The 26,655-nt window shown below is 46.6% G+C and overlaps 1 protein-coding gene across 1 annotated transcript in view; it reads left to right on the forward strand.

Moving 5' to 3' along the window:
- The window catches only part of axdnd1 (axonemal dynein light chain domain containing 1), a gene marked incomplete at its 5' end in the record, with an annotated part of 368,202 nt that overhangs the window by 312,985 nt on the left and 28,562 nt on the right, over window positions 1–26,655 (forward strand). The window contains one exon of the mRNA XM_070887184.1: window positions 11,001–11,126. Within this exon, the coding sequence (XP_070743285.1) occupies window positions 11,001–11,126 (126 nt within the window). The remainder of the gene's footprint in view (window positions 1–11,000; window positions 11,127–26,655) is intronic.

Below are 26,655 nucleotides of genomic sequence, written 5' to 3' on the forward strand. Positions count from 1 at the left end.
TCTGAGGCTGCATTATGCCTTCGGCTTCCTCCTCTTCTGTTTCCTTCTCTTCGGCTTCTTCCTCTTTTGCACCTTACTTTTCTGCCTCTTTTCTCTGCGAGCGGATGCTGTAAATCTGAAATGATAGCATAAAATGCTGGAAATACTCAGCAGATCAGGCAGCATCTTGACCTGAGACGTGAACTCTGTTTCTCTCTCCATGGATGTAGCCTGACCTACTGAATATTTGGAGCATTTTCTGTCTTCTCAAAGGCGTTCCTTTACCAACGGAGACCTTGCAAGTGGCTAGCAGCACTCCCTACATACTTACATTTTTTAGCCTGTATTGCAGCAAGCCACTACTTCAATAAAATCAAAAAAAACCAGTCCAAAATCTTAAATGCAAACTTATCTGAAAGATGTGTGTGTCCCTTAACCTGCTGCACACTAGCTTTACATGGCGAACTTAGGACTCATCGCAAAGGTCCAAGTTCGCCATGGTGTCGTTAAGTCCGCGTTGCACGCCGACTGACAACACCTCTCCCACGTTTCATTTTGCAGGGTAATGAATGTTACTGGCGGCGCAGCTGGGCCTTCGAAAATGGAGCACACTGCGGGACCCATCATCAGCTGGCGAAAGAATGGCGGCCGCCCTCTTAACGCAACCTTTTCCCAGTAATGGGTGGCGTTAAGCCCCTGAGATTTAGCCCTTTATGTCTTGGACAAAAAGTCCAGAATATGACTAACAAGCCAAGTGTTCTGCGGTAGACTCACCAAATGGTGGCTTTTACAGCCATTGTTTGCTCACTGAAAACACCACACTGCTAAAGATGTACACTGTCAGCTGCGGCTCAGTGGGTAGCACTCTCGCCTCTGAGTCAGAAGGTTGTGAGTTCAAGTCCGATTCCTTCGACTTGAGTACAAAAAATCTAAGCTGACACTCCAGTGCAGTGCTGAGGGAGCACAGCACTGTCCGAGGTGCCGTCTTTCGGATGAGACACTAAACTGAGGCCCTGTCTGCTTTCTCAAGTGGTGTGCAAAATTAAAGCACATGCTATTGGGGGTAATGTACTGATGTGGATAGAGAACTGGTTGGTAGACAGGAAGCAGAAAGTCGGGATAAGTGGGTCCTTTTCAGAATGGCAGGCAGTGACTAATGGGGTGCCGCAGGACTCAGTGCTGGGACTCCAGCTATTTACAATATACATTAATGATTTAGATGAAGGAATTGAGTGTAATATCTCCAAGTTTGCAGATGACACTAAACTGGAGAGCGTTGTGAGCTGCGAGGAGGGCGCTAAGAGGCTGCAGGGTGACTTGGACAGGTTAGGTGAGTGGGCAAATGCATGGCAGATGCAGTATAATGTGGATAAATGTGAGGTTATCCACTTTGGGGGCAAAAACACGAAGGCAGAATATTATCTGAATGGCGGTAGATTAGGAAAAGGGGAGGTGCAACGAGACCTGGGTGTCATGGTACGTCAGTCATTGAAAGTTGGCATGCAGGTACAGCAGGCAGTGAAGAAGGCAAATGGTATGTTGCCCCTCGTAGCTAGAGGTTTTGAGTATAGGAGCAGGGAGGTCTTACTGCAGTTGTACAGGGCCTTAGTGAGGACTCACCTGGAATATTGTGTTCAGTTTTGGTCTCCTAATCTGAGGAAGGACGTTCTTGCTATTGAAGGAGTGCAGCGAATGTTAACCAGACTGATTCCTGGGATGGCTGGTCTGACATATGATCGACTGGGCCTTTATTCACTGGAGTTTAGAAGGATGAGAGGGGATCTCATAGAAATATATAAAATTCTGACGGGACTGGACAGGTTAGACGCAGGAAGAATGTTCCCGATGTTGGGGAAGTCCAGAACCAGGGGACATAGTCTTAGGGTAAGAGGTAGGCCATTTAGGACTGAGATGAGGAGAAACTTCTTCACCCAGAGAGTTGTTAACCTGTGGAATTCCCTAATGCAGAGAGTTGTTGATGCCAGTTCGTTGGATATATTCAAGAGGGAGTTAGATGTGGCCCTTATGGCTAAAGGGATCAAGGGGTATGGAGAGAAAGCTGGAAAGAGGTACTGAGGTGAAGGATCAGCCATGATCTTATTGAATGGCGGTGCACGTTCAAAGAGCCGAATGGCCTACTCCTGCACCTATTTTCTATGTTTCTATGTAAAAGATTCCATGGCACTATTTTAAAGAAGAGCAGGGGAGTTATCCATAGAAACATAGAAACATAGAAAATAGGTGCAGGAGTAGGCCATTCGGCCCTTCTAGCTTGCACCGCCATTCAATGAGTTCATGGCTGAACATGCAACTTCAGTACCCCATTCCTGCTTTCTCGCCATACCCCTTGATCCCCCTAGTAGTAAGGACTTCATCTAACTCCTTTTTGAATATATTTAGTGAATTGGCCTCAACAACTTTCTATGGTAGAGCATTCCACAGGTTCACCACTCTCTGGGTGAAGAAGTTTCTCCTCATCTCGGTCCTAAATGGCTTACCCCTTATCCTTAGACTGTAACCCCTAGTTCTGGACTTCCCCAACATTGGGAACATTCTTCCTGCATCTAACCTGTCTGAACCCATCAGAATTTTAAACGTTTCTATGAGGTCCCCTCTCATTCTTCTGAACTCCAGTGAATACAAGCCCAGTTGATCCAGTCTTTCTTGATAGGTCAGTCCTGCCATCCCAGGAATCAGTCTGGTGAACCTTCGCTGCACTCCCTCAATAGCAAGAATGTCCTTCCTCAAGTTAGGAGACCAAAACTGTACACAATACTCCAGGTGTGGCCTCACTAAGGCCCTGTACAACTGTAGCAACATCTCCCTGCCCCTGTACTCAAATCCCCTCGCTATGAAGGCCAACATGCCATTTGTTTTCTTAACCGCCTGCTGTACCTGCATGCCAACCTTCAATGACTGATGTACCATGACACCCAGGTCTCGTTGCACCTCCCCTTTTCCTAATCTGTCACCATTCAGATAATAGTCTGTCTCTCTGTTTTTACCACCAAAGTGGATAACCTCACAATTATCCACATTATACTTCATCTGCTATGCATTTGCCCACTCACCTAACCTATCCAAGTCACTCTGCAACCTCATAGCATCCTCCTCGCAGCTCACACTGCCACACAACTTAGTGTCATCCGCAAATTTGGAGATACTACATTTAATCCCCTTGTCTAAATCATTAATGTACAGTGTAAACAGCTGGGGCCCCAGCACAGAACCTTGCGGTACCCCACTAGTCACTGCCTGCCATTCTGAAAAGTACCCATTTACTCCTACTCTTTGCTTCCTGTCTGACAACCAGTTCTCAATCCATGTCAGCACACTACCCCCAATCCCATGTGCTTTAACTTTGCACATTAATCTCTTGTGTGGGACCTTGTCGAAAGCCTTCTGAAAGTCCAAATATACCGCATCAACTGGTTCTCCCTTGTCCACTCTACTGGAAACATCCTCAAAAAATTCCAGAAGATTTGTCGAGCATGATTTCCCTTTCACAAATCCATGCTGACTTGGACCTATCATGTCACCTCTTTCCAAATGCGCTGCTATGACATCCTTAATAATTGATTCCCACTACTGATGTCAGGCTGACCGGTCTATAATTCCCTGTTTTCTCTCTCCCTCCTTTTTTAAAAAGTGGGGTTACATTGGCTACCCTCCACTCGATAGGAACTGATCCAGAGTCAATGGAATGTTAGAAAATGACTGTCAATGCATCCGCTATTTCCAAGACCATCTCCTTAAGTACTCTGGGATGCTGTCCATCAGGCCCTGGGGATTTATCGGTCTTCAATCCCATCAATTTCCCCAATACAATTTTCCGACTAATGAGGATTTCCCTCAGTTCCTCCTCCTTACTAGACCCTCTGACCCCTTTTATATCCGGAAGGTTGCCTGTGTCCTCCTTAGTGAATACCGAACCAAAGTACTTGTTCAAATTGATCTGCCATTTCTTTGTTCCCCGTTATGACTTCCCCTGATTCTGACTGCAGGGGACCTACATTTGTCTTTACTAACCTTTTTCTCTTTACATATCTATAGAAACTCTTGCAATCCGTCTTAATGTTCCCTGCAAGCTTCTTGTCATACTCCATTTTCCCTGCCCTAATCAAACCCTTTGTCCTCCTCTGCTGAGTTCTAAATTTCTCCCAGTCCCCGGGTTTGCTGCTATTTCTGGCCAATTTGTATGCCACTTCCTTGGCTTTAATATTATCCCTGATTTCCCTTGATAGCCACGGTTGAGCCACCTTCCCTTTTTTATTTTTACGCCAGACAGGAATGTACAATTGTTGTAGTTCATTCATGCGGTCTCTAAATGTCTGCCATTGCCCATCCACAGTGAACCCCTTAAGTATCATTCGCCAATCTATCCCAGCCAATTCACGTCTCATACCTTCAAAGTTACCCTTCTTTAAGTTCTGGACCATGGTCTCTGAATTTACTGTTTCATTCTCCATCCTAATGTAGAATTCCACCATATTATAGTCACTCTTCCCCAAGGGGCCTCGCACAACTAGATTGCTAATTAATCCTCTCTCATTACACAACACCCAGTCTAAGATGGCCTCCCCCCTAGTTGGTTCCTCGACATATTGTTCTGGAAAACCATCCCTTATGCACTCCAGGAAATCCTCCTCCACCGTATTGCTTCCAGTTTGGTTAGCCCAATCTATGTGCATATTAAAGTTACCCATTATAACTGCTGCACCTTTATTGCATGCACCCCTAATTTCCTGTTTGATGCCCTCCCCAACATCACTACTACTGTTTGGAGGTCTGTACACAACTCCCACTAACGTTTTTTGCCCTTTGGTGTTCTGCAGCTCTACCCATATAGATTCCACATCATCCAAGCTAATGTCCTTCCTAAATATTGCATTAATCCCCGGTATCCTGGCCAATATTTATTCCTCAATCAACATAACAAAAAAGCAGATTATCTGGTCATTATCACATTGCTGTTTGTAGGAGTTTGCTTCTGTGCAAATTGGCTGCCGTGTTTCCCACATTACAACAGTGACTACACTCCAAAAGTGCTTCATTGGCTGTAAAGCATTTTGAGATATCCGGTGGTCGTGAAAAGCACTATATAAATCTTTTTGATACTTATTGTTTAAGATTTTTGAAACAGTATATATTAGAATCAAAAAAAAAACACCAACTGATATAGTTAAATCTATATGAAGACTTCCAGCTATTACCTTTCTGCATTCCAGCTATTATCTTTCTGCATCTGCAGGGGAAGAGATCAGTTCAGGTGGATAAGTTAAGCCTCCTATTCATTGGAATGTAACATTTATCTTGTGTCAATTGCAGATAAGGCCATCTCTGACCACTTCCTTGCATCACCCTCCAGCCACATCCCCCTTCACCCACCACCCCACCCCTCAACCCTACGTCTTTCTCTGTCTGCCCTGGAAAAAACTTTCTCCCAACTCACTCACAATTGCATTTATGAAATCCCAACTGTCCAGCCTTTGGCCCTCCATTCGCCATGATATTTCTGCAGCTGCCGATCTGTGCAACCTCACCCTCACCACAATCTGTGATGCCCTAGTTCCTATTAAAACCATTACTCTCTCACCCTGGCCATTCCCCCAGTACGGCGCCCATCTTTGCTCCCTTAAGTCCAAGGGTTGCAGACTTGAACGGATATGGTGCACAACTGGTTTAGACATTCACCGCCAGATCTGGCTGGACCACATAAAACATTATTGGGTCCTGCTCTCGTCTATCAAAACTGCTCACTATTCCAGGAGCATTATGGAATGCAAAGATAGCCCCCGGCTGCTGCTTCCTACTAACAGGACATTTGAAAAAGCATAATGCAGTCAGGCAGAGTCAGCATAGATTTATGAAGGGGAAGTCATGTTTGACAAATTTGCTGGAATTCTTTGAGGATGTAACGAACAGGGTGGATAAAGGGGAGCCAGTGGATGTGGTGTATTTGGACTTCCAGAAGGCATTTGATAAGGTGCCACATAAAAGGTTACTGCACAAGACAAAAGTTCACGGGGTTGGGGGTAATATATTAGCATGGATAGAGGATTGGCTAACTAACAGAGAACAGAGAGTTGGGATAAATGGTTCATTCTTGGGTTGGCAATCAGTAACTAATGGGGTGCCTCAGGGATCAGTGCTGGGACCCCAACTATTTACAATCTATATTAACGACTTGGATGAAGGGACCGAATGTAACGTAGCCAAGTTTGCTGACGATACATAGATGGGAGGAAAAGCAATGTGTGAGGAGGACACAAAAAACCTGCAAAAGGACATAGACAGTCTAAGTGAGTGGGCAAAGATTTGGCAGATGGAGTATAATGCTAGAAAGTGTGAGGTCATGCACTTTGGTGGAAAAAATTGAAGAGCAAGTTATTATTTAAATGGAGAAAAATTGCAAAGTGCTGCAATACAGCTGGACCTGGGGGTCCTGGTGCATGAAGCAAAAGGTTAGTATGCAGGTACAGCAAGTGATCAGGAAGGCCAATCGAATCTTGGCCTTTATTTCAAAGAAGATGGAGTATAAAAACACGGAATTATTGCTACAGCCATACAGGGTATTGGTGAGGCCACACCTGGAATATTGAGTACAGTTTTGGTTTCCATATTTAAGATAGGATATACTTGCTTTGGAGGTAGTTCAGAGAAGGTTCACTAGGTTGATTCCGGAGATGAGGGGGTTGAGTAGGTTGGGTCTCTACTCATTGGAATTCAGAAGAATGAGAGGTGATCTTATCGAAATGTATAAGATTATGAGGGGGCTTGACATGGTGGATGCAGAGAGGATGTTTCCACTGATGGGGGAGACTAGAACTTGGGGGCAAAATCTTAGAATAAGGGGCCACCCATTTAAAACTGAGATGAGGAGGAATTTTTTCCCTCAGAGGGTTGTAAATCTGTGGAATTTGCTACCTCAGAGAGCTGTGGAAGCTGGGTCATTGAATAAACTTAAGACAGAGATAGACAGTTTCTTAACCGATAAGGGAATAAGGAATTATGGGGAGCGGGCAAGGAAGTGGAGATGAGTCCATGATTGGATCAGCCACGATCTTATTAAATGGCAGAGCAGGCTCGAGAGGCCGAATGGCCTACTCCTGCTCCTATTTCTTATGTTCTTATGTAAAAAAAACATTTTCTTAAACCCCTCTCCCCTGTCTCCTCCACCCTCAACTCCAACAAGTGTGAGGAGCTCATTGACTTCTTTGTCTTTCAGATTGAGCTGCCTCTGCCACTTTCCTTTCTTCCCCTAGCCCACTGGGCTAAACTTCCTCTAAGGTTCCCCCCTGCCCTAGCCCTGAATTTGCACCTTTCTCCAGTTCCTCTCCAATCTCCCCTCATGACCTCCCCATGCTCATCTTGACCATGAGACCCACTTCCTGCTCCCACGAACCTATTTCCATTGAACTGTTGACCACCCAACTTCCATTTCTGGCTCCCATGTTAGCTGATATTGTTAATGGTTCTCTCTCCTTAGGTACTGTCCCCCTCTCCTTCAAATCTGCCGTCATCACATCTCTGCTCAAAAAAACAACCCTTGACCCCTCCATCCTTGCAAACCACCGCCCGATCTCCAGCCTCCCTTTCCTCTCCAAAGTCCTCCCAATTCCATGCCCATCTTTCCCGCAACTCCATGTTTGAATCCCTCCAATCAGATTTCCACCCCTGTCACTGAACCATAATGGCTTTTATCAAAGTTCAAATCACATCCTATGTGACTGTGACAGAGGTAAATGATCCCTCCTCTTCCTTCTCGACCTGTCTGCAGCCTTTGACATGGTTGACCACTTCATCCTCCTCCAATGCCTCTTCACCATCAACCTGCTGGGTCAGACTGCAATCACCTGGTTCCATTCTTATCTACCTAAACGTAGCCAGAGAATCACATGCAATGTCTTCTCTTCCCACCCGCGCATTGTTACCTCTGGTGTCCCCCAAGAATCTATCCTTGGCCGCCTCCTATTTCTCATCCACATGCTGCCCCTCGAGGACATCATCCAAAAACACAGCGTCTGTTTCCACATGTACATTGACGGCATCCAGCTGTACCTCACAATCACTTCTCTCAACCCCTCCATTCTCTCTAAATTGTCAGACTGCTTGTCCGATATCCAGTACTGGATGAGCAGAAATTTAAAATTAAATATTGGGAAGACTGAAGCCATTGTCTGGTTCCCCGCCACATATGCCATTCCCTAGCCACTGACTCCATCCCTCTCGCAAGCATCTGTCTGAGGCTGAACCAGACTGTTCGCAACCTTGGTGTCATATTTGGTGTAATTCAAATTACAGGACAAATGGGAATCTGTTCAACCTCCACCGCCTCCAGGCCAGATCCAAGGTCGTCTCATCTTCCGTCATTGAACTACAGTATGCAGACGACGCCTGCGTCTGCGCTCACTCGGAGGCCGAACTCCAAGCCATCGTCAACACCATCACCGAGGCATATGAGAGCATGGGCCTTGCACTAAACATCCGTGAGACAAAGGTCCTCTATCAACCTGCTCCCACCATACAGCACTGCCCCCCCCCCGGTTATCAAAATCCATGATGAGGCCTTGGATAATGTGGACCATTTTCCATACTTCGAGAGCCTACTGTCAACAACGGCAGACATCGACAACGAGGTCCAACACCACCTCCAATGTGCCAGTGCAGCCTTCGGTCGACTGAGGAAGAGAGTATTTGAAGACCAGGACCTCAAACCCGGCACCAAGCTCATGGTCTACAGAGCAATGGTGATACCTGCCCTCCTATATGGCGCAGAGACATGGACTATGTACAGCAGGCACCTCAAAACACTGGAGAAGTACCACCAACGCTACCTCCACAAGATCCTGCAAATCCATTGGCAGGATAGGCGCACCAATGTCAGTGTCCTCGCTCAGGCCAATATCCCCAGCATCGAAGCACTGACCACACTCGATCAGCTCCGCTGAACGGGCCACATCGCCCGCATGTCTGACACGAGGCTCCCAAAACAAGCGCTCTACTCGGAGCTCTGACATGGCAAGCGAGCCCGAGAGGGACAGAGGAAACGCTTCAAGAACACCCTCAAAGCGTCCTCGACAAAATGTAACATCCCTGCTGACACCTGGGAACCCCTGGCCCAAGACCGCCCAACATGGAGGAAAAGCATCCAGGAAGGCGCTGAACACATCGAGTGTCTTCACCGAGAGCAAGCTGATGGCAAGCATTGACAGCGGAAGGAACGTGTGACAACCCAGGCACCCCACCCACTTGTTCCTTCAACCACCGTTTGCCCCAGCTGTGACAGAGACTGTAGGGTCCCCTATTGGACTCGCCTGAGAACTAATTTCTAGTGTGGAAGCAAGTCATCCTCGACTCCGAGGGACTGCCTATGATGATGATATTTGACCCGGCAATGAGCTACGGACCACATATCTGCAGCATAACTAAGAACGCCTATTTCCACCACCGTAACATCGCCCGTCTCTGCCCCTGCCTCAGCTCATCCCTCATCCATGCCATTGTTACCTCTAGACTTGACTATTCCAAAGCACTCCTGGCTGGCCTCCCATGTTCTACCCGACGTAAACTTGAGGTCATCCAAAATTCACTGCCCGTGTCCTAACTCGCACCAAGACCCATTCACCCATCTCTCCTGTGCTTGCTGACCTACATTGGCTCCCGGTTAAGCAACGCCTCAATTTCAAAATTCTCATCCTTGTTTTCACATCCCTCCAAAGCTTTCCCCTCCCTATCTTTGTTATTTCCTCTAGCACGAGAACCTCTAATACTGACCTCTTGAGGGTTGTTGATTTTAATCGCTCAACCATTGGTGGCCGTGTCTTCAGCTGCCTCGGCCCTAAGCTTTGGAATTCCTCGCCTAAACCTCTCTGCCACTCTATCTCTCTTTCCTCCTTTAAGACGCTTCTTAAAACTTACCTCTTTTGTCCAAGCTTTTGCCGTAATTTCTTCTTATGTGGCTCGGTGTCAAAGTTTGTTTTATAACACTCCTGTGAAGCGCCTTGGAATGTTTTACTACGTTAAATGCACTTTGTATTTAACAGTTGTTGTTATTTATACTAACCTATAAAACTTCATTCTAAAGTAACTCATTGATGATGACCCATATCGTATTGGTTCACTCCCCTGAGGAACCAAACAGGACCAATTCAATGTTTTCAGCAAAACTAATACAAATTATACAAAAGCAAAATACTGTGGATCCTGGAATCTGAAATAAAAACAGGAAATGCTAAAAATCTCAGCGGGTAAGGCAACATCTGTGGAGAGAAACAGAGTTAACATTTTTGGGTCAATGATCCTTCCTCAGAACTGTTTTCAAATCCCTCCATAGCTTTGCCCCTCCCTATCTGTGTAATCTCCAGCACGGGAACCTCTGCATTCTGAGAGTTCTGACGACAGGTCATTGACCCGAAACATTAACTCTGTTTCTCTCGCAGATGCTGCCTACCCGCTGAGATTTCCAGCATTTTCCGTTTTTATATATAACACAAATTATATTTACTTTAATACATTTTTTGTCTCTTTACCTAGCTTGGCAGTTGAGCAGCCTTCTCCATTATTTGACGATCTGAGTTTCTGTTGCTCACTCCAGAAAAATTAAACTTCAGTGAAAATTCGACTAATTTTCATAAATTCCTTTTTGCCAAATGTCTCTGCAACAAGACTTAGCACTCATAACAGGGTCTAATTTAGACAACATATAATGGACATTTATTCAGCACTTCCCTCCTAGCTTGAATAATGGTACAGTTCTTCCATAACTTCTTGTATTTTTTTGCTGTTTGCTTTTGAGTTCTTTTCAAATGTACAAATATACAGCAAATGCACCTGGCCTAACTTTTTATAGTACATTACAAAATATATAACCATTAAAAAATGGAACATTGTAATGTTTCACTTATCGCATATGTCTCATCAATGACATCTGCCACCTTGGTTAGCACATATTTTCAGTCCAAAGGAAATTTTAGAACAAAAAAACTATTGAGTTCTAATAATTGTATCACTTTGAATAGGATCAAAGTCTTGTAACGGAGAAAGTTCAAGCAATTCAGAGCAAGAAATCCATCATGCACTACATTGGTAATGATACCAATATCCATGAGAAAGACCTGAAAGAACCTGCGGTGCCGATTGGAAATGTAAGAACATAACTATCACTAATGATGATTACAAAAAAATGCAGACATTGTGACCTATTTGACCAAACTTTCAGGTGAAGAAGAAAAGAAAATAAATGCTTTTATGGCTATTACTAAATTATTAAATGTCAAATTTATCTGTTTTGTCTTGTAACATTGCTATGGAGCACCTTGGGATAGAGTACAGTCAGGATTTAGGTTTATTGAATGAAAACGTAATCTTTCACTTGGCAATGATATTTATGCCAATTTACTGCTGTGCTAATTTGAATTCTCATTAGTAATACTCTGTTTATGGTGGTTTTCATTTTCTACCATAGATCTCCAACCATAGAACAGTATCTTTTAGGCTGAAAGTTGTTATGTCAGTTATTTGGGAGAAATGGAGTCAATTAGATGATATGGTAAAGTTATCTAAAGTTTTCTCCTCTGCAAATTTTACAATAACATTATTACATTTACCAGTAAGAATTGACTTTTGTGTCTTCTAATACCTTCATTAGAGTTTTTACTTCAAGGCTGCAGCCCAGATTTTGACCAGATGTTTCTCCCAATACAGTTGAAGGGAGTTACCAATGACACCCTATGCAATCTGAGAAGGTGCAGTTTGTAGAATATCCCAGCATGCATCACTAGGATTTTCTTTGAATTTTCCAATATAGGACAGTGTTGTCCAATAGAAATCGCTGACTGGTCACAGGGGTGGCTATGGCAACTACATTTTAGCCATATGAACTAATTTTAGTAGAAAATGCCTTGCGCACAATGCAGGTAAATGTACTTCATGTGTATATATATACACTTAACAAACATCTACCACCATTCAGTGTGAAACTTTGCAGTCTTTCTCTTTCAACAAAGTTCAGAATGCTGCCACTAATTTAGCAAACACAGCACATCTTAGAGCAGCTTCTAGATTTTTGTCCAGCAGTTGCGAGCAGTACTTTGACCATCATAGTGATTACTGTTGAGAGGATGTTGACTCGCACAACGAGTTGTGCCAGATTCATCCGGCTCTCATCCAGAATGCAGTTGGATGCTGCTTGCCATTTGCCATGACGTGCCTTGTTGGAGCTGCCCCTTATTAGCTGGGCTTGCTTTCTTCTGCTGGCCTGGAGCAGTTGTTCCAATAACAGCTCTTCTCTTCATAGAATGTTGCCAGCGTTTCCACAGTATTGAAGTCCAGCATTTTCACCCATGATGCACATCATTTTAGTAGATAACCAATAAACAGTAACCAAGGAAGCAAAACACACACAATGATCAAAAAACAGTCGTGTACTCTGCTTTTCATCTTACCATTCGATTTCTGACACCTAAATGTAGGTTTGCAACGTTCTCCACTTTATTGTATTCGACCATTCCACACTATGGCCTAGAAAATGGGCTTTGGCAACGTGGGGCAAGATTTAGTCGTGCCTGTAAAAAAAAATCACAGCACGTTATTTTGGTGCGGCCTGCTAATTTGAATTATTTCAGCGCACAGCCAAATGACAAGGTACTGCTTCAGGCTGTGCGTTCTCGGCAGTCGCAATTAATTAACAATAACCTGCTCACCAATGTTCAGTTTGGGTTCCACCAGGACCATTCGGCTCCAGACCCCATTACAGCCTTGATCCAAACATGGACAAAAGAACTGAAGAGGTGACATGAGAGCGACTGCCTTTGACATCAAGGCAGCATTTGACCGAGTATAGCATCAAGGAGTCCTAGTAAAATTGAAGTCAATGGGGTTCAGAGGTAACTCTCCACTGCCAGGAGTCATACCTAGCACAAAGGAAGATGGCTGTGACTGTTGGAGTCCGATCATCTCAGCTCCAGGACATTGCTGCAGGAGTTCCTCAGGGCAGTGTCCTAGGCCCAACCATCTTCAACTGTTTCATCAATGACTTTCCCTCCATCATAAGGTCAGAAATAGGAATGTCCACTAATGATTGCACAGTGTTCAGTTCCACTTGCAACTCCTCAGATAATGAAGCAGACCATGTCCACATACTGCAGGACCTGGGACAACACTTGGGTTGATAAGTGGCAAGTATCATTGGTGCCACACAAATACCAGACAATGACCATCTCCAATAACCACCTCCCCTTGACATTCAATGGCATCAAATCCCTCACCATCAACATCCTGGGTGTTACTATTGACCAGAAAGTCAGTGGCTGGGTATTCTGCAGCAAGCGACACATCCTGACTCCCCAGAGCCTTTCCGCCATCTACAAGGCACAAGTCAGGAGTGTGATGGAATACTCTCCACTTGTCTGGATGAGTGCAGCTTCAACACCACTCAAGAAGCTTGGCATCATCCAGGACAAAGCAGCCCGCTTGATTGGCACACCATCCACTACCTGAAACATTCACTCCTTCCACTACCGGCACACCATGGTTGGTGTGTGTACCATCTAGATGCACTGCAGCAACTCACCAAGGCTTCTTCGACAGCACCTCACAAATCCGTGACTTCTATCACCTAGAAGGTCAAGGGCAGTAGGCTCATGGCAATACCACCACTTCCAAGTTCCCCTTCAAGTCACACACCATCATGACTTGGAAATTATTGCTGTTCCTTCATCGTCACTGGGTCAAAATCCTGGAACTCTCTAGCTAACAGCACTGTGAGAGTACCTTCATCACATGTACTGTAGCAGTTTAAGAAGGCAGCACACCACCACCTTCTCGAGGGCAATTAGAGATGGGCAATGAATGCTGGCCTTGCCAGCAGCACCCACATCCCGTGAATGAATTTTTAAAAAGTCTCCTAGAAGAAGACCTGCTTCCTGCTGGATCTGGTGGCCACCCATTACTGATGGCTGTGAAAGTGACCATCGTCCTCAACGTTTTTGCCTCCAATCCTTCCAGGGTGCTACCAGAAACAGATCCAGGATCTCCCAGTCACTTGCACATAAATGCAGGTCACTGATGAATTGTTTGCCAGGCTGGCAATTTTGTCAACTTCACCTGTGATGACGCGAGTCAGAATGAGCGGGCACTGGGGTTTGCATCTCTGGCTGGCTTCCTATAGGTGCAGGGCGTCTATGGCTGCACACATGTGGCAATCTGTGTTCCCCCAGATCAACCATGAGTAGTCATAAACCGCAAGGGGTTCCATTCCATCAATGTGTAGCTGGTGTGCAACCACAAATGATCTTGGTGTGCTGCACTCTGCACAACAGTGATGATTGGAGCTTCAGGAGGAACAAGGCGCTGAGCACACATTGCCTGAATGTGAGGAGCAGGAGGAAGATGGTGACCCCATCACAGCACCAGCCATGCACATGGATGCCAGGGAATAAGGTTCAGTTAGTTACCACCACTGGACCCATATAATGATGCCATGCAATGGCCACTCTCATCCCCTCCCCCCAATCACGCTGACACAGAGCATTCCTGCAACCAATCAACCATCCATTGGACAACCCCTCATTGATCTCTGTCAATTCATGTGTTCCCATTCACTGAAAAGGCAAGTTGCCACCCAGCAACCAAGAATGGGCAAGATGGGAAAGTAGTGCAAAGTAATATATTTTTTGTGATTCCACTATAGAACAGAAAATTAACAACAGAAAATGTTCTTATACACCCATGTGCATACCCTTGTGCAACTAAAAATCTTCATTCTTTTAATACCACTCCTACATGATGCAATCCCTGTGGCTTCAGCAGAGGTAGAGGCAGGCTGTTCAGATCCCTGCTCTGACTGCTGAGATGCTCTTGGCCAATAATCTCTTGGAGCCCATAAGGACCCCACCAAAGACTGCTCCACCTGCACATGTGCAGGGGCAGACTCAGTGATCGCGAGATGAAGCAGGATGTTGGGTAGTGACTGAGGGGGGCGCGGATAACGGGTGAGAAGTGGGAGCACTTTGAGTGGAGTCCCCATTTCCATGTCCCCTTTTGCGATCATCCCTTTTAAGGGCCAGCCGCATTTTACTCCTACCACTCTACTGGAGAGCAGCCTGGTGCAGATCAGTGACATGCTGTAAAGCCACGGTTAAGGTGTCTATCATCCTATTTAAGGTGCCAGACATGTTGACATCCAGATTCTGCATGGTTGGGGTCAAGGCCTGCATGGACTCATTTGTTCGCCGCGATTGATGTTTCACAGAGTTGGCTGTGCTATCCACGGAAGAAGAGATCGTTGCAATGCCCTGCGACATCAAACAACTCATGCTTGAGATGGACTCATCCATTCTCTCTGCAATCATGAACAGTGCATGTGGAGGTCTGTCAGTATGTTGCAGATTTTCTGCTGCCCTTTAGTGATTATCCTTTTCATCGACGGCCCCTGGGGTACAACATCTCCCTCTCCCTATCTCTTCTCATGCAATGGGGGAAGAACAGACCTATTAGTGACTGTAATGGCATGTGTTCACCTGATGGATACAGTGCATTTGGTGAGGGTGACTATCAGGGAGATGCATGAAATTGCATAAGGTTCAGGGTGAGTAGCACTGGTGGATGAATAGATGTGGATGTGACGAAGTGCATAGAAAGAGAAGGAGGGGTGCACTTGCAAGATAAGTGTGTGTGAGGAATGATGTAATGGAGTAGGCTTGAGAAGGCAGAGTGAGGGAGTGGAATAATGTACAAATCATGATGTGCAACTGTAATCACCTTTTCTACCCTGGTTAGGTCATTAAATTGTTTCCTGCACTGAATCCGGGAGCGTTGCACAATGCTCTTGCTGCTGGCCACTTTGGCCACATCCAGCTACGACTTCCTTGTGACAGCAGCAGGTTTCTTCCTCCCATTGCTGCAGAAGAGTATATCTCTCTGATCCCTCAGCACTTCAAAGAGAGTCGCCGTTAAAGTGGGTCTTAGCCTTTGAATGTCCTGAGTCCATCTTCTACGATTGTCGTCTCTGTACAAAACCTCCCAACTGCTTCAAATTCCATCTTTGGATTGGCCCTTTAAATATTCGTGTTGATATCGTGTCACGGGTCTGCGTCATGCCCGCTGCCGTGCATTCAACGCCAAACCCGGAAGTAAATTTTTAATGAGGTGGTTATGTTAAAATGCCACAGACAGACTTGCTGAAAGTTCTTCCAGGTTTCACATGAGATATTGAACCACCCCCCATCGAAGTTAATATTGGGACGTACATATTAGTTACCCATTCTTGATTTGTCTCGGTTTGTCTCAATTTAATGGAGGATATTCCCTATTGTTGTTTGTAGTGGAGCAGCAGTGCCTCACTGGTAATCTCATCTTTTCTCTCACTTATCAGCATGAGAACCAAGAAAAATGTCAGGAGTTACTGTAACAGTAACAGGCAGAAGATCACTATCCTCAGAAGGCAGATCATAGTCTCCTGAGTGAGACTCCCACCAAATGCAGGAGAGCCAGTATGCTTACCTGAAGGATTATTGTTGTTGTTGTTCCAAACACTGAGTATTGAATGTTGCATTATGCTGCATATTTGCTGCAGTCTTGAGTCCTGAATTGATACTCAATATACAGTATGAAGCTGTTAATATCATCATCATGCAAAATATGGCAGCAACACAACAAAAGTCAACTTCCATCAGCAAGTCCACACTTCCTATAAATTCGAACTTTACCTTATGTGTGATGTATATGTACTGCAGGGCAAACTACTTATCCTTATCCCACTGGGTTCTACATTGGAAATAATATGGGCTACCACAATATTTTTTCTCTGATGGGCAGGAAAACATTATCATCATAGGCAGCCCCTCGAAATCAAGGAAGACTTGCTTCCACTCTAAAAGTGAGTTCTTAGGCGACTGAACAGGAATTACAGTCTCTGTCACACGTGGGACAGACAGTCGTTGTTTGAAAGGGTGATTGGGGAGTCTGGTTTGCCGCACGCTCCTTCCGCTGCCTGCGCTTGCTTTCTGCATGCTCTTGGAGATGAGACTCGAGGTGCTCAGCGTTTTCCCGGATGCTCTTCCTCCACTTAGGGCGGTCTTTGGCCAGGGACTCCCAGGTGTTGTTGCGAATTTTGAATTTTATCAAGGAGGCTTTGAGAGTGTCCTTGAAACATTTCCTCTGCCCACCTGGGGCTCGCTTGCCGTGTAGGAGTTCCGAGTAGAGCGCTTGCTTTGGGAGTCTTGTGTCGGGCATGCGGACAATGTGGCCCACCCAACAGAGCTGGTTGAGTGTGGTCAGTGCTTCGATGCTGGGGCTGTTGGCCTGATCGAGGACACTAATGTTGGTGCATCTGTCCTCCCAGGGGATTTGCAGGATCTTGCGGAGACATCGTTGGTTGTATTTCTCCAACGATTTGAGGTGTCTACTGCATATGGTCCACGACTCAGAGCCATACATGATGGCGGGTATCACGATAGCCCTGTAGATTTGATAGATAGCCCAGATTTGAGGGCCTGATCTTCGAACACTCTCTTCCTCAGGCGGCCGAAGGCTGCGCTGGTGCACTGGAGGCGGTGTTGAACCTCGTTGTCGATGTCTGCCCTTGCTGATAAGTTCGCGAGGTATGGAAAGTGGTCCACGTTGTCCAAGGCTGCGCTGTGGATCTTGATGACTGGGACAGTACTGTGTGGCGGGGTCAGGTTGTTGGAGTATCTTTGTCTTACAGATGTTTAGTGTAAGGCCCATGCATTTGTACGCCTCAGTGAAGATGTTGACTATGACTTGGAGTTCAGTCTCTGAATGTGAGCAGACGCAAGCGTCGTCCGCGTACTGTAGCTCGAGGACAGAGGATGGGATGGCCTTGGATCTGGCCTGGAGACAACGAAGGTTGAACAGGTTCCCACTGGTTCTGTAGTTTTGTTCCACTCCAGCGGGGAGCTTGTTGAGTGTGAGATGGAGCATTGCAGCAAGGAAGATCGAGAAGAGGGTTGGTGTGATGATGCAGCCCTGCTTGACCCCAGTCCGGATGTGGATCCGTTGGTCAGGATCACGGCTTGCATGTTGTCGTGGAGCAGGCGGAGGATAGCGACAAACTTTTGGGGGCAGCCAAAACGGAGGAGGACGCTCCACAGTCCCTCGCGGTTAACCGTGTCAGAGCCCTTTGTGAGGTCAAACAAGGCCATGTACAAGGGTTGATGCTGTTCCCTGCATTTCTCTTGCAGTTGCCACGCTGTAAAGATCAGGTCCGGTGTACCCCGTAGTGGACGGAATCTGCACTGTGACTCCAGGAGGAGCTCCTCAGCCACAAGGAGAAGATTGTTGAGGAGGATTCTAGCGATGACCTTCCCAGTGGCTGATGATAACATGAAGATTCCTCTGTAGTTGCCGCAATCGGACTTGTCCCTTTTTTTAAAGATGATCACGATTACTGCATCTCTGAGATCTCCCGGTATGCTCTCCTCCTTCCAGATGAGAGAGATGAGGTCATGCATTCGTGCCAATACTTTAGTGCCTCAGCGGGGATTCCATCCGCTCCCGATGCCTTGTTGTTCTTGAGCTGATGGATGGCCTTTGCTACCCCGTGCAGGGCTGACATTATGCCAGGAAAACATTATGCTGCCAGGCTGTCTAGCTCAGGCTAAAACTATTAATTGAAGTATAGCCTGAAAAAGAAAGATGCACAGAAGCAAGTTAAATCAGCAGATAAAAAATGTCAATACAATACAGGTTGAACCTCTTTTATCCAGGACTCCCTTATCCGGCACCACCCCTCGTCCGAGACCATTCCCGGCTGTCGGGTGGCACATGCGCAGAACGCAACCATCAAAATCCTACTCCAATACAATCTTTCCCCTCAATTGGCCGCCTTCTCCTCATCGCCCTGCTGGAACTCCTGCAGCCACAGTCCTCGGGCTGGCTGACAGTGCTCCCTCCGGGGGGTTGGGCCAATTCTTCTCGGCCCATTGACTCTTCTGGGCCCGCCGAGGCCCGCTAACTCCTTGAGGCCTGCCGGGACCCGCTAACTCTTTGAGGCCCGTCGACTGTTCTGGGCCTGCTGGGGCCCACTGACTCTTCTGGGCCCATTGGCTCTTTGGGGCCTGCCGGCTCTTCGAGGCCCCCTGTACAATGATTGGCTGACTGACTGACTGACAGTTGGTCCAGCCAATCAGTGCACACACATACTTACCCCAGCAACAGGCGCAGTCCACCCAAACACGTGACCTCCCCTCATCCAGAAAAATCCCTCGTTCGGAACAGGGCAGGTCCCGAGAGTGCTGGATAAGGGAGGTTCAACCTGTACTTAACATTCATCTGTTTTATGAGTTCACACAATAAATATTTTATGGAGTTCAGAGGCAAGATATTCTGCTCCCAATCTGCCCAATTTCAAGTGAATCTTCAGGATTTTCTACTGGAAGTGTTGCAGCCATTGAATATGTCTGCCCAAATAAGCATGGGCACATTCAAAGTGGGCAGTAATAGTGAGATGATGTGTATATTTCCTATCGTTGATGCTGTGGTGGGCATGAAGGCAGTTACATTTCTAAAAGATCCCCTTGTGGAGTGTAATTAATTGTACTCAGGACCCTGTAAAATGTAAACAAGATTTTAAAATTCAGACTCCATTTCAACTGTTCCACAAGTAGCTAGATCCACCCTGCTACAGCAGGCACCTGAGACCTTTCACTAGCACTTGGTGCCCTAAATTCCATCCCAGTTTCTCCTGGCGCATCATGTGTGGAGCACCAGAATATTATGTAAATGAGCTTACCTCGCTAGGTCTGCTCATTTGTGCACCACTATTATTGTCCCTGCAATGTCCTCAAACAATTAATATAATTGCTAATATGACAAAATAAACCCCTTCCAGAAAGCAGTTAACAAAAAGCAGTTTAAATTGTTACAATATTGGGTAAAGCTACAAATTCATATGCACATTTATTGCGAGACTTTACTGCAGACACAGGCTATATGAACTGCACTCAAACATATGAGATCAAATGGAACAGACAATTTTGCACAAATGGTGTTGCTGATTGAAATTGGCAGAATATTGTAATGTCCTTACTCAATGGCACAAAACCCACACAAGGCACATTCTGTGGCCAGGTCACTCTATGAACTGAACCTTTATTCACAGGACCTGCGTGGGACCTCCCTTTATATACCTGGATGACCAGGTAAGGAGTGTCTCCCACAAGTTCACCCTCTGTGGTCAAGGTGTGCATTGCTTAAGTATATACAGTATTGCAGTGGTGTTACATAGAGGTTACATACATAAAATCACCTCTCCCCCCTCCCCCAAGATCTTATTGGGATCATAGGTTAAGTCTTTCAGGTGGTCTACGCTCCTTCATGGAGCGCTGCAGTTGGGGCTCTGGTTGTTAAGCCTTGGCGTGAGTGTCTGTCACCTGTGGTGATTCTGGCCTGTCTGGGTTGACCGCCGGGACTGTGCAGGCGGCTGAATGTTCTTGTTGCCCGTTCACTGGCGGTGGTGTGAGCACTATCTCATGATCTTCCTCGGGTTCCTCAGTGTCCATGCTGAACCATTTTTTTACTTGGTCCAGATGCTTACGGCATACCTGCCCATTGTTAAGTTTAACCACGATAACCCTGTTCCCCTCTTTGTCTATTACAGTACCCTCAAGCCATTTGGGCCCCATGGCGTGATTGAGGACAAATACAGGGTCATTTATTTCTATACATCTCCCCCTTGAATTTCGGTCATGGTACTCATTTTGGGACTGGCACTTGCCCTCAACTATGTCAGTCAGGACTGGGTGAATGAGGGACAACCGAGTTTTGAGTGTTCATTTCATAAGTAGCTCAGCGGGCGGGACCCCCGTGAGCGAGTGCGGTCGTGATCTATAGGCCAGCAGGAGGCGCAATAGGCGGCATTGAAGGGAGGGTCCTTGAATCCTGAGTATACCTTGTTTAATGATTTGGACCACACGTTCTGCCTGGCCATTGGAGGCAGGCTTGAACGGTGCTATCCTGACGTGGTTGATGCCATTACATGACATGAACTCCCGGAATTTGTAGCTCGTGAAACATGGGCCATTATCGCTAACAAAAATGTCCGGCAAGCCGTGGCTTGCAAAGACCGCAAGTAGACTCTCCACAGTGGTGGATGTCGTGCATGAATTCAAAATGATGCACTCGATCCATTTCGAGTACGCATCTACCACAATGAGAAACATTTTTCCCATGAACGGGCCCGCGTAGTCTACATGAATACGTGACCATGGCCTGGTGGGACAGGGCCACGGGATGAGCGGGGCCTCCCTGGGGGCATTACTCAGCTGGGCACACGTCGTGCATCTGCGAACACAATGTTCCAGGTCTGAATCAATTCCCGGCCACCAAACATGTGACCGGGCAATGGCCTTCATCAGCACGATGCCTGGATGCTCGCTGTAGAGTTCCCTGATGAATGCCTCCCTTTCCCTCTGGGGCATGACTACCCGGCTGCCCCATAGTAGGCAGTCAGCTTGTATGGAAAGCTCATCCATCCGCCTGTGAAACGGTCTGAACTCCTCAGGGCATGCTCCGTGTGCGGGCGCCCAATCCCAAATAGGACACATTTCTTAATCAGAGATAAGAGGGGATCTCTGTTGGTCCAGATTTTGATCTGGTGGGCTGTGATGGGGGAGCCTGCGCTGTCAAAGCCATCAACGGCCATGACCATCTCAGCGCTTTGTTTCACTGCCCCCTCGGTAGTGGCCAGTGGAAGCCTGCTGAGCGCGTCAGTGCAATTTTCGGTGCCAGGCTGGTGCCGGATGGAATAGTCATAAGCAGCCTGCGTGAGAGCCCATCGCTGTATGCAGGCTGACGCGTTGGCATTGACAGCCTTGCTGTCTGACAACAGGGATGTTATAGACACATGCGAGTGCCTCCTTCTCAACCATCCTATATCCCCGTTCAGCTTGAGAGAGCGACCTGGAAGCATAAGCCACAGGTTGTAGTTGGCCCTCAGCATTACTCTGCTGCAACACGCACCCAATCCCAAAGGACGATGCATCACATGTCAGAACCAATTTCTTACAGGGGCCGTACAGGGTCAATAACTTATTTGAACAAAGTAGGTTCCGCGCCCGATTGAAAGCACGTTCTTGATAGTCCCCCCCAAAACCAATCACAACCCTTACGCAGGAGCACGTGCTTAAGTTCGGCAGAAAGTTCCTGAAATAGTTCAAGAGTCCCAGAAATGAACGCAACTCCGATGTGTTGCCGGGCCTGGGCACTCGTCGAATCACCTCTGTTTTGGATTCGGTGGGCCGAATCCCATCTGCAGCAACCCTCCTACCCAGGAACTCCACCTCAGGAGCCAAAAACACACATTTAGACTTCTTGAGTCGCAGGCCTACCCGGTCCAGTCGGCGTAGCACCTCCTCCAGCTTGTGGAGGTGTTCCTCGATGTCACGACCCGTGATGAGGATGTCGTCCTGAAATACGATTGTTCCAGGAATGGATTTGAGCAGGCTTTCCATGTTTTTGAAAAATCGCAGCCGCTGATCGAATGCCAAACGGACACCTGTTGTAAACGAACAGTCCCTTGTGCATCGTGATGGTGGTCAGTAGTTTAGATTCGTCGGCCAGTTCTTGGGTCATGTAGGCTGAAGTGAGATCAAACTTGGTAAACAGCTTGCCACCTGCCAGCGTGGCAAAAAGATCCTCCGCTCTCGGGAGTGGGTATTGTCTTGTAGGGACACCCGATTGTTAGTGGCCTTGTAGTCGCCACAGATCCTGACAGAACCATCTGCTTTTAGGACGGGAATGATCGGGCTCGTCCAGTTGCTGAATTCAACAAGCGAGATGATGCCCTCTCTCAGCAAACGTCCCAATTCGCTCTCAATTTTCTCCCGCATCACATACGGCATCGCTCTGGCTTTGTGGTGCACTGATCTGGCATCCGGGGTGATGTGTATCACTACTTTGGTACCTTTGAACATCCCGACGCCAGGTTGGGATCGTGACTCAAATTGTTGTAGGACTTGTGAGCACGAACTTCGCTCCACAGATGATATTGCATGCACAACTCCCCATTTCCAGTTCATCTCAGCTAACCAGCTCCTTCCCAACAGTGTGGGAACATTGCCCGGGACAATCCAGAGCGGCAGCCGGTTCATTGATCCATTGTGTGTGACCGCCAACATTGCACTGCCTTGTACTGGAATGATTTCTTTGCTATATGTCCGTAGTTGTGTCACAATGCGTTCTAGTTTGGGTCTACTGGCTTTGAGTGGCCATAGCTTTCGAATTGTTGAACGCTCATGAGTGACTGGCTGGCCCCCGTGTCCAGCTCCATGCGTACAGGGATGCCGTTTAATAAAACCTTCATCATCATTGGTGACGTTTTGGTATATGAGCTGTGAATGTTTGCCACATGAACCCGCTGAACTTCAGCGTCCATTGATTTGCCCCAAGAGTCATCCTGCCTCACAGACCCCTCTTCTTGTCCATCCGCCTCCTAAATTAGCCTGGTTACAGGCTTCCTGCACATTCGAGCTAAATGGCCACTGAGGTTGCAATTTCTGCAGAAATATTGTTGAAACCTGCAAGTCCTGGCAGAGTGTTTGCCCCCACACCTCCAGCATGAGCTGAGATTCCCATTGTTGTGAACAAAGGAGCTATGACCCGGCATTCCTCGCTGATTGCCTCTTTGACTATCCTTGAGTACCCTGTTAGTGTGGGTGACAATGGCCCCATCCCGGATCGCATTGTTCACTGTGATGGCGTAAATGTCCGTTCAGCCTGCCATTGTCTCTGCTGAAAACCTACTCTGGGGTCTATTGCTGCCTAGGGTGTGTCGAACTGCCCTTGCCTGCCTGCGGGGCTCTGTGTCGCGTTTATGATATTGATTCCCTGATCCCCCGCCGTGTTGGAGGCAGAATTGCATGCGTATATTATTTTGGTTTCCACCTCCTCCGCCATAAAGGTCTGAGCCATCAACGCCGCCGCTTCCAAAGTCAAGTCCTTGGTCTCAATTAACTTTTGGAAAATCCCTGCATGACCGATGCACTCAATAAAGAAGTCCCTTAACACCTCCCCCCTGCAGGCATCTGTGAACATACAGAGGCTGGCCAAACGCCGGAGGTCCGAAACGAAGTCCGGTATGCTCTGTCCTTCACAACGTCGGTGGGTATAGAATCTGTGTCGGGCCATGTATATGCTGCTCACCGATTAGTTTGCTGAGCTCTTCAAAGGTTTTGCCCGCCGGCTTTTCGGGTGCTAGTAGGTCCTTCATGAGTGCGTAAGTCTTAGGTCTGCAGCTGGTCAGCAGATGGGCCCTTCACTTGTCGGCCGCTGCATCTCCCAGCCATTCTTTCATGACAGAGCTTTGCTGGAGCCTCTCAATGAAATCGTCCCAGTCCTCACCAACACAATTACTGTTCCTCTGTGCTACCGATGGCCATTCTCGTGGGTCGTTGATTCCCGTTTCTCGTGGCACAAAACACACACGAGGCACATTCTGTGGACAAGGTCACTCTATGACCTGAACCTTTATTCACAGGACCAAGAAGTGATGACCCTGCGTGGCACCTCCCTTTATATACCTGGGTGACCAGGTGAGGAGTGTCTCCCACAAGTTCACCCCCTGTGGTCAAGGTGTGCATTGCTTAAGTATATACAGTATTGCAGTGGTGTTACATAGAGCTTACATACATGACAAATATCACCCCACAAAACATGAGAAGTGCATTCTTCTGGCACACTACTATATGGTGTGCTTGTTGGGGTTGCTAAATCTGATAGGATGTATTCCTGGAGGTTTCATCACATGAACTCCCACCTCCAGCTGCCCTGCCCAGTTAAATAGTTTTATTTCCATCACCAGTATCTTTATAACTAATACATGAAAGTGTTCAAAGAACATTTAAAATGTAAGCTTTTTTTTAATGCTCCTATGAATTTTCTTTCGGATTGCTCGTAGCAGTGTTCAGGAAATTAATTATTTAATTCTTGGAGACCCCAGGACATTCCTGCAGGTTTGGCAACCCGAGAACAAATGCACAATATTCCTGGGCCCACAGTCTTGTGGTTGGTATGTATGAGGAGACTATAAACAGGAATATAACTCTCAAGAATGGAACACAAATGTCTGTGAGAAAGTTTATTATTGAAGTATTGATTGATTGTAATAAGATTGTTATGCAGCTTCCCTATATATATTTCAAGTATTTTGAGTATATATTTCAAAAGCTTCAGATACTACATAGAAGAGTCTGGTGATTTAGGAGAAACACAGGCTCAGAAATAAAAAGCAGCCATTGCAAGAACCTGAGGTGGCAGATGAATCATAAGCTGGCTGTCCTGGGGTGGAAAGGGAGGCGGGGTGGCGGGGGGAGGGGTGCAACATAACTTGATGAGGGTTGCTGAAGGTAGGTCAAAGAAGAAGCTCGAGGCTAGTTCTGGTACTCTAGTTTTTTTTTAAAAGCTGTATGTCACAGGCCCACACTTTACGATTTAGAAATATTAGAAAATTAACAAAAACACAACTATATACCTAAGCGCTTCAGGTTCGCCACGGGAACGGGCTGGTTAAATATTTTTTTTTTAAATGCCGGGGAGAACATAAGAACATAAGAATTAGGAACAGGAGTAGGCCATCTAGCCCCTCGAGCCTGCTCCGCCATTCAAAAAAATCATGGCTGATCTGGCAGTGGACTCAGCTCCACTTACCCGCCCGCTCCCCATAACCCTAAATTCCCTTATTGGTTAAAAATCTATCTATCTGTGATTTGAATACATTCAATGAGCTAGCCTCAACTGCTTCCTTGGGCAGAGAATTCCACAGATTCACAACCCTCTGGGAGAAGAAATTCCTTCTCAACTCGGTTTTAAATTGGCTCCCCTGTATTTTGAGGCTGTGCCCCCTAGTTCTAGTTTCCCCGACCAGTGGAAACAACCTCTCTGCCTCTATCTTGTCTACCCCTTTCATTACTTTAAATATTTCTATAAGATCACCCCTCATTCTTCTGAACTCCAACGAGTAAAGACCCAGTCTACTCAATCTATCATCATAAGGTAACCCCCTCATCTCCGGAATCAGCCTAGTGAATCGTCTCTGTACCCCCTCCAAGGCTAGTATACCCTTCCTTAAGTAAGGTGACCAAAACTGCACGCAATACTCCATGTGCGGCCTCACCAATACCTTATACAGTTGCAGCAGGACCTCCCTGCTTTTGTACTCCATCCCTCTCGCAATGAAGGCCAACATTCCATTCGCCTTCCTGATTACCTGCTGCACCTGCAAACGAACTTTTTGGGAATCATGCACAAGGACCCCCAGATCCCTCTGCACCGCAGCATGTTGTAATTTCTCCCCATTCAAATAATATTCCCTTGTACTGTTTTTAAGGTGGATGACCTCACATTTTCCGACATTGTATTCCACAGAGGGAACTTGCTCTGGGGAAAAACTGCCAGGGAGGGAGCAGGCTCCTTGAAAAACTGCTGGGGAGGGAGTGGGCTTGTGCAAAAAAAAACAGAAACACCATGCTTCCGGTTCCAGATTTATGTGCAATACGTTTCTGCGCAGCTTCCGGTCATTGGCAGCAGTCACTCCGATTATATAAAGGAGATATGCTCAAAATAAATAGATCAAAGAAGGATTCGAAGTGTGTTATTTTTGCTTCACTTTATAGAAAGATGTACCGAGCTAAAATTGATCTTATGCTTCATATTCTACCC

Source organism: Pristiophorus japonicus, chromosome 8 (assembly GCF_044704955.1).
Source record: "Pristiophorus japonicus isolate sPriJap1 chromosome 8, sPriJap1.hap1, whole genome shotgun sequence".
In the NCBI taxonomy this organism is placed as follows: Eukaryota; Metazoa; Chordata; class Chondrichthyes; family Pristiophoridae; genus Pristiophorus; species Pristiophorus japonicus.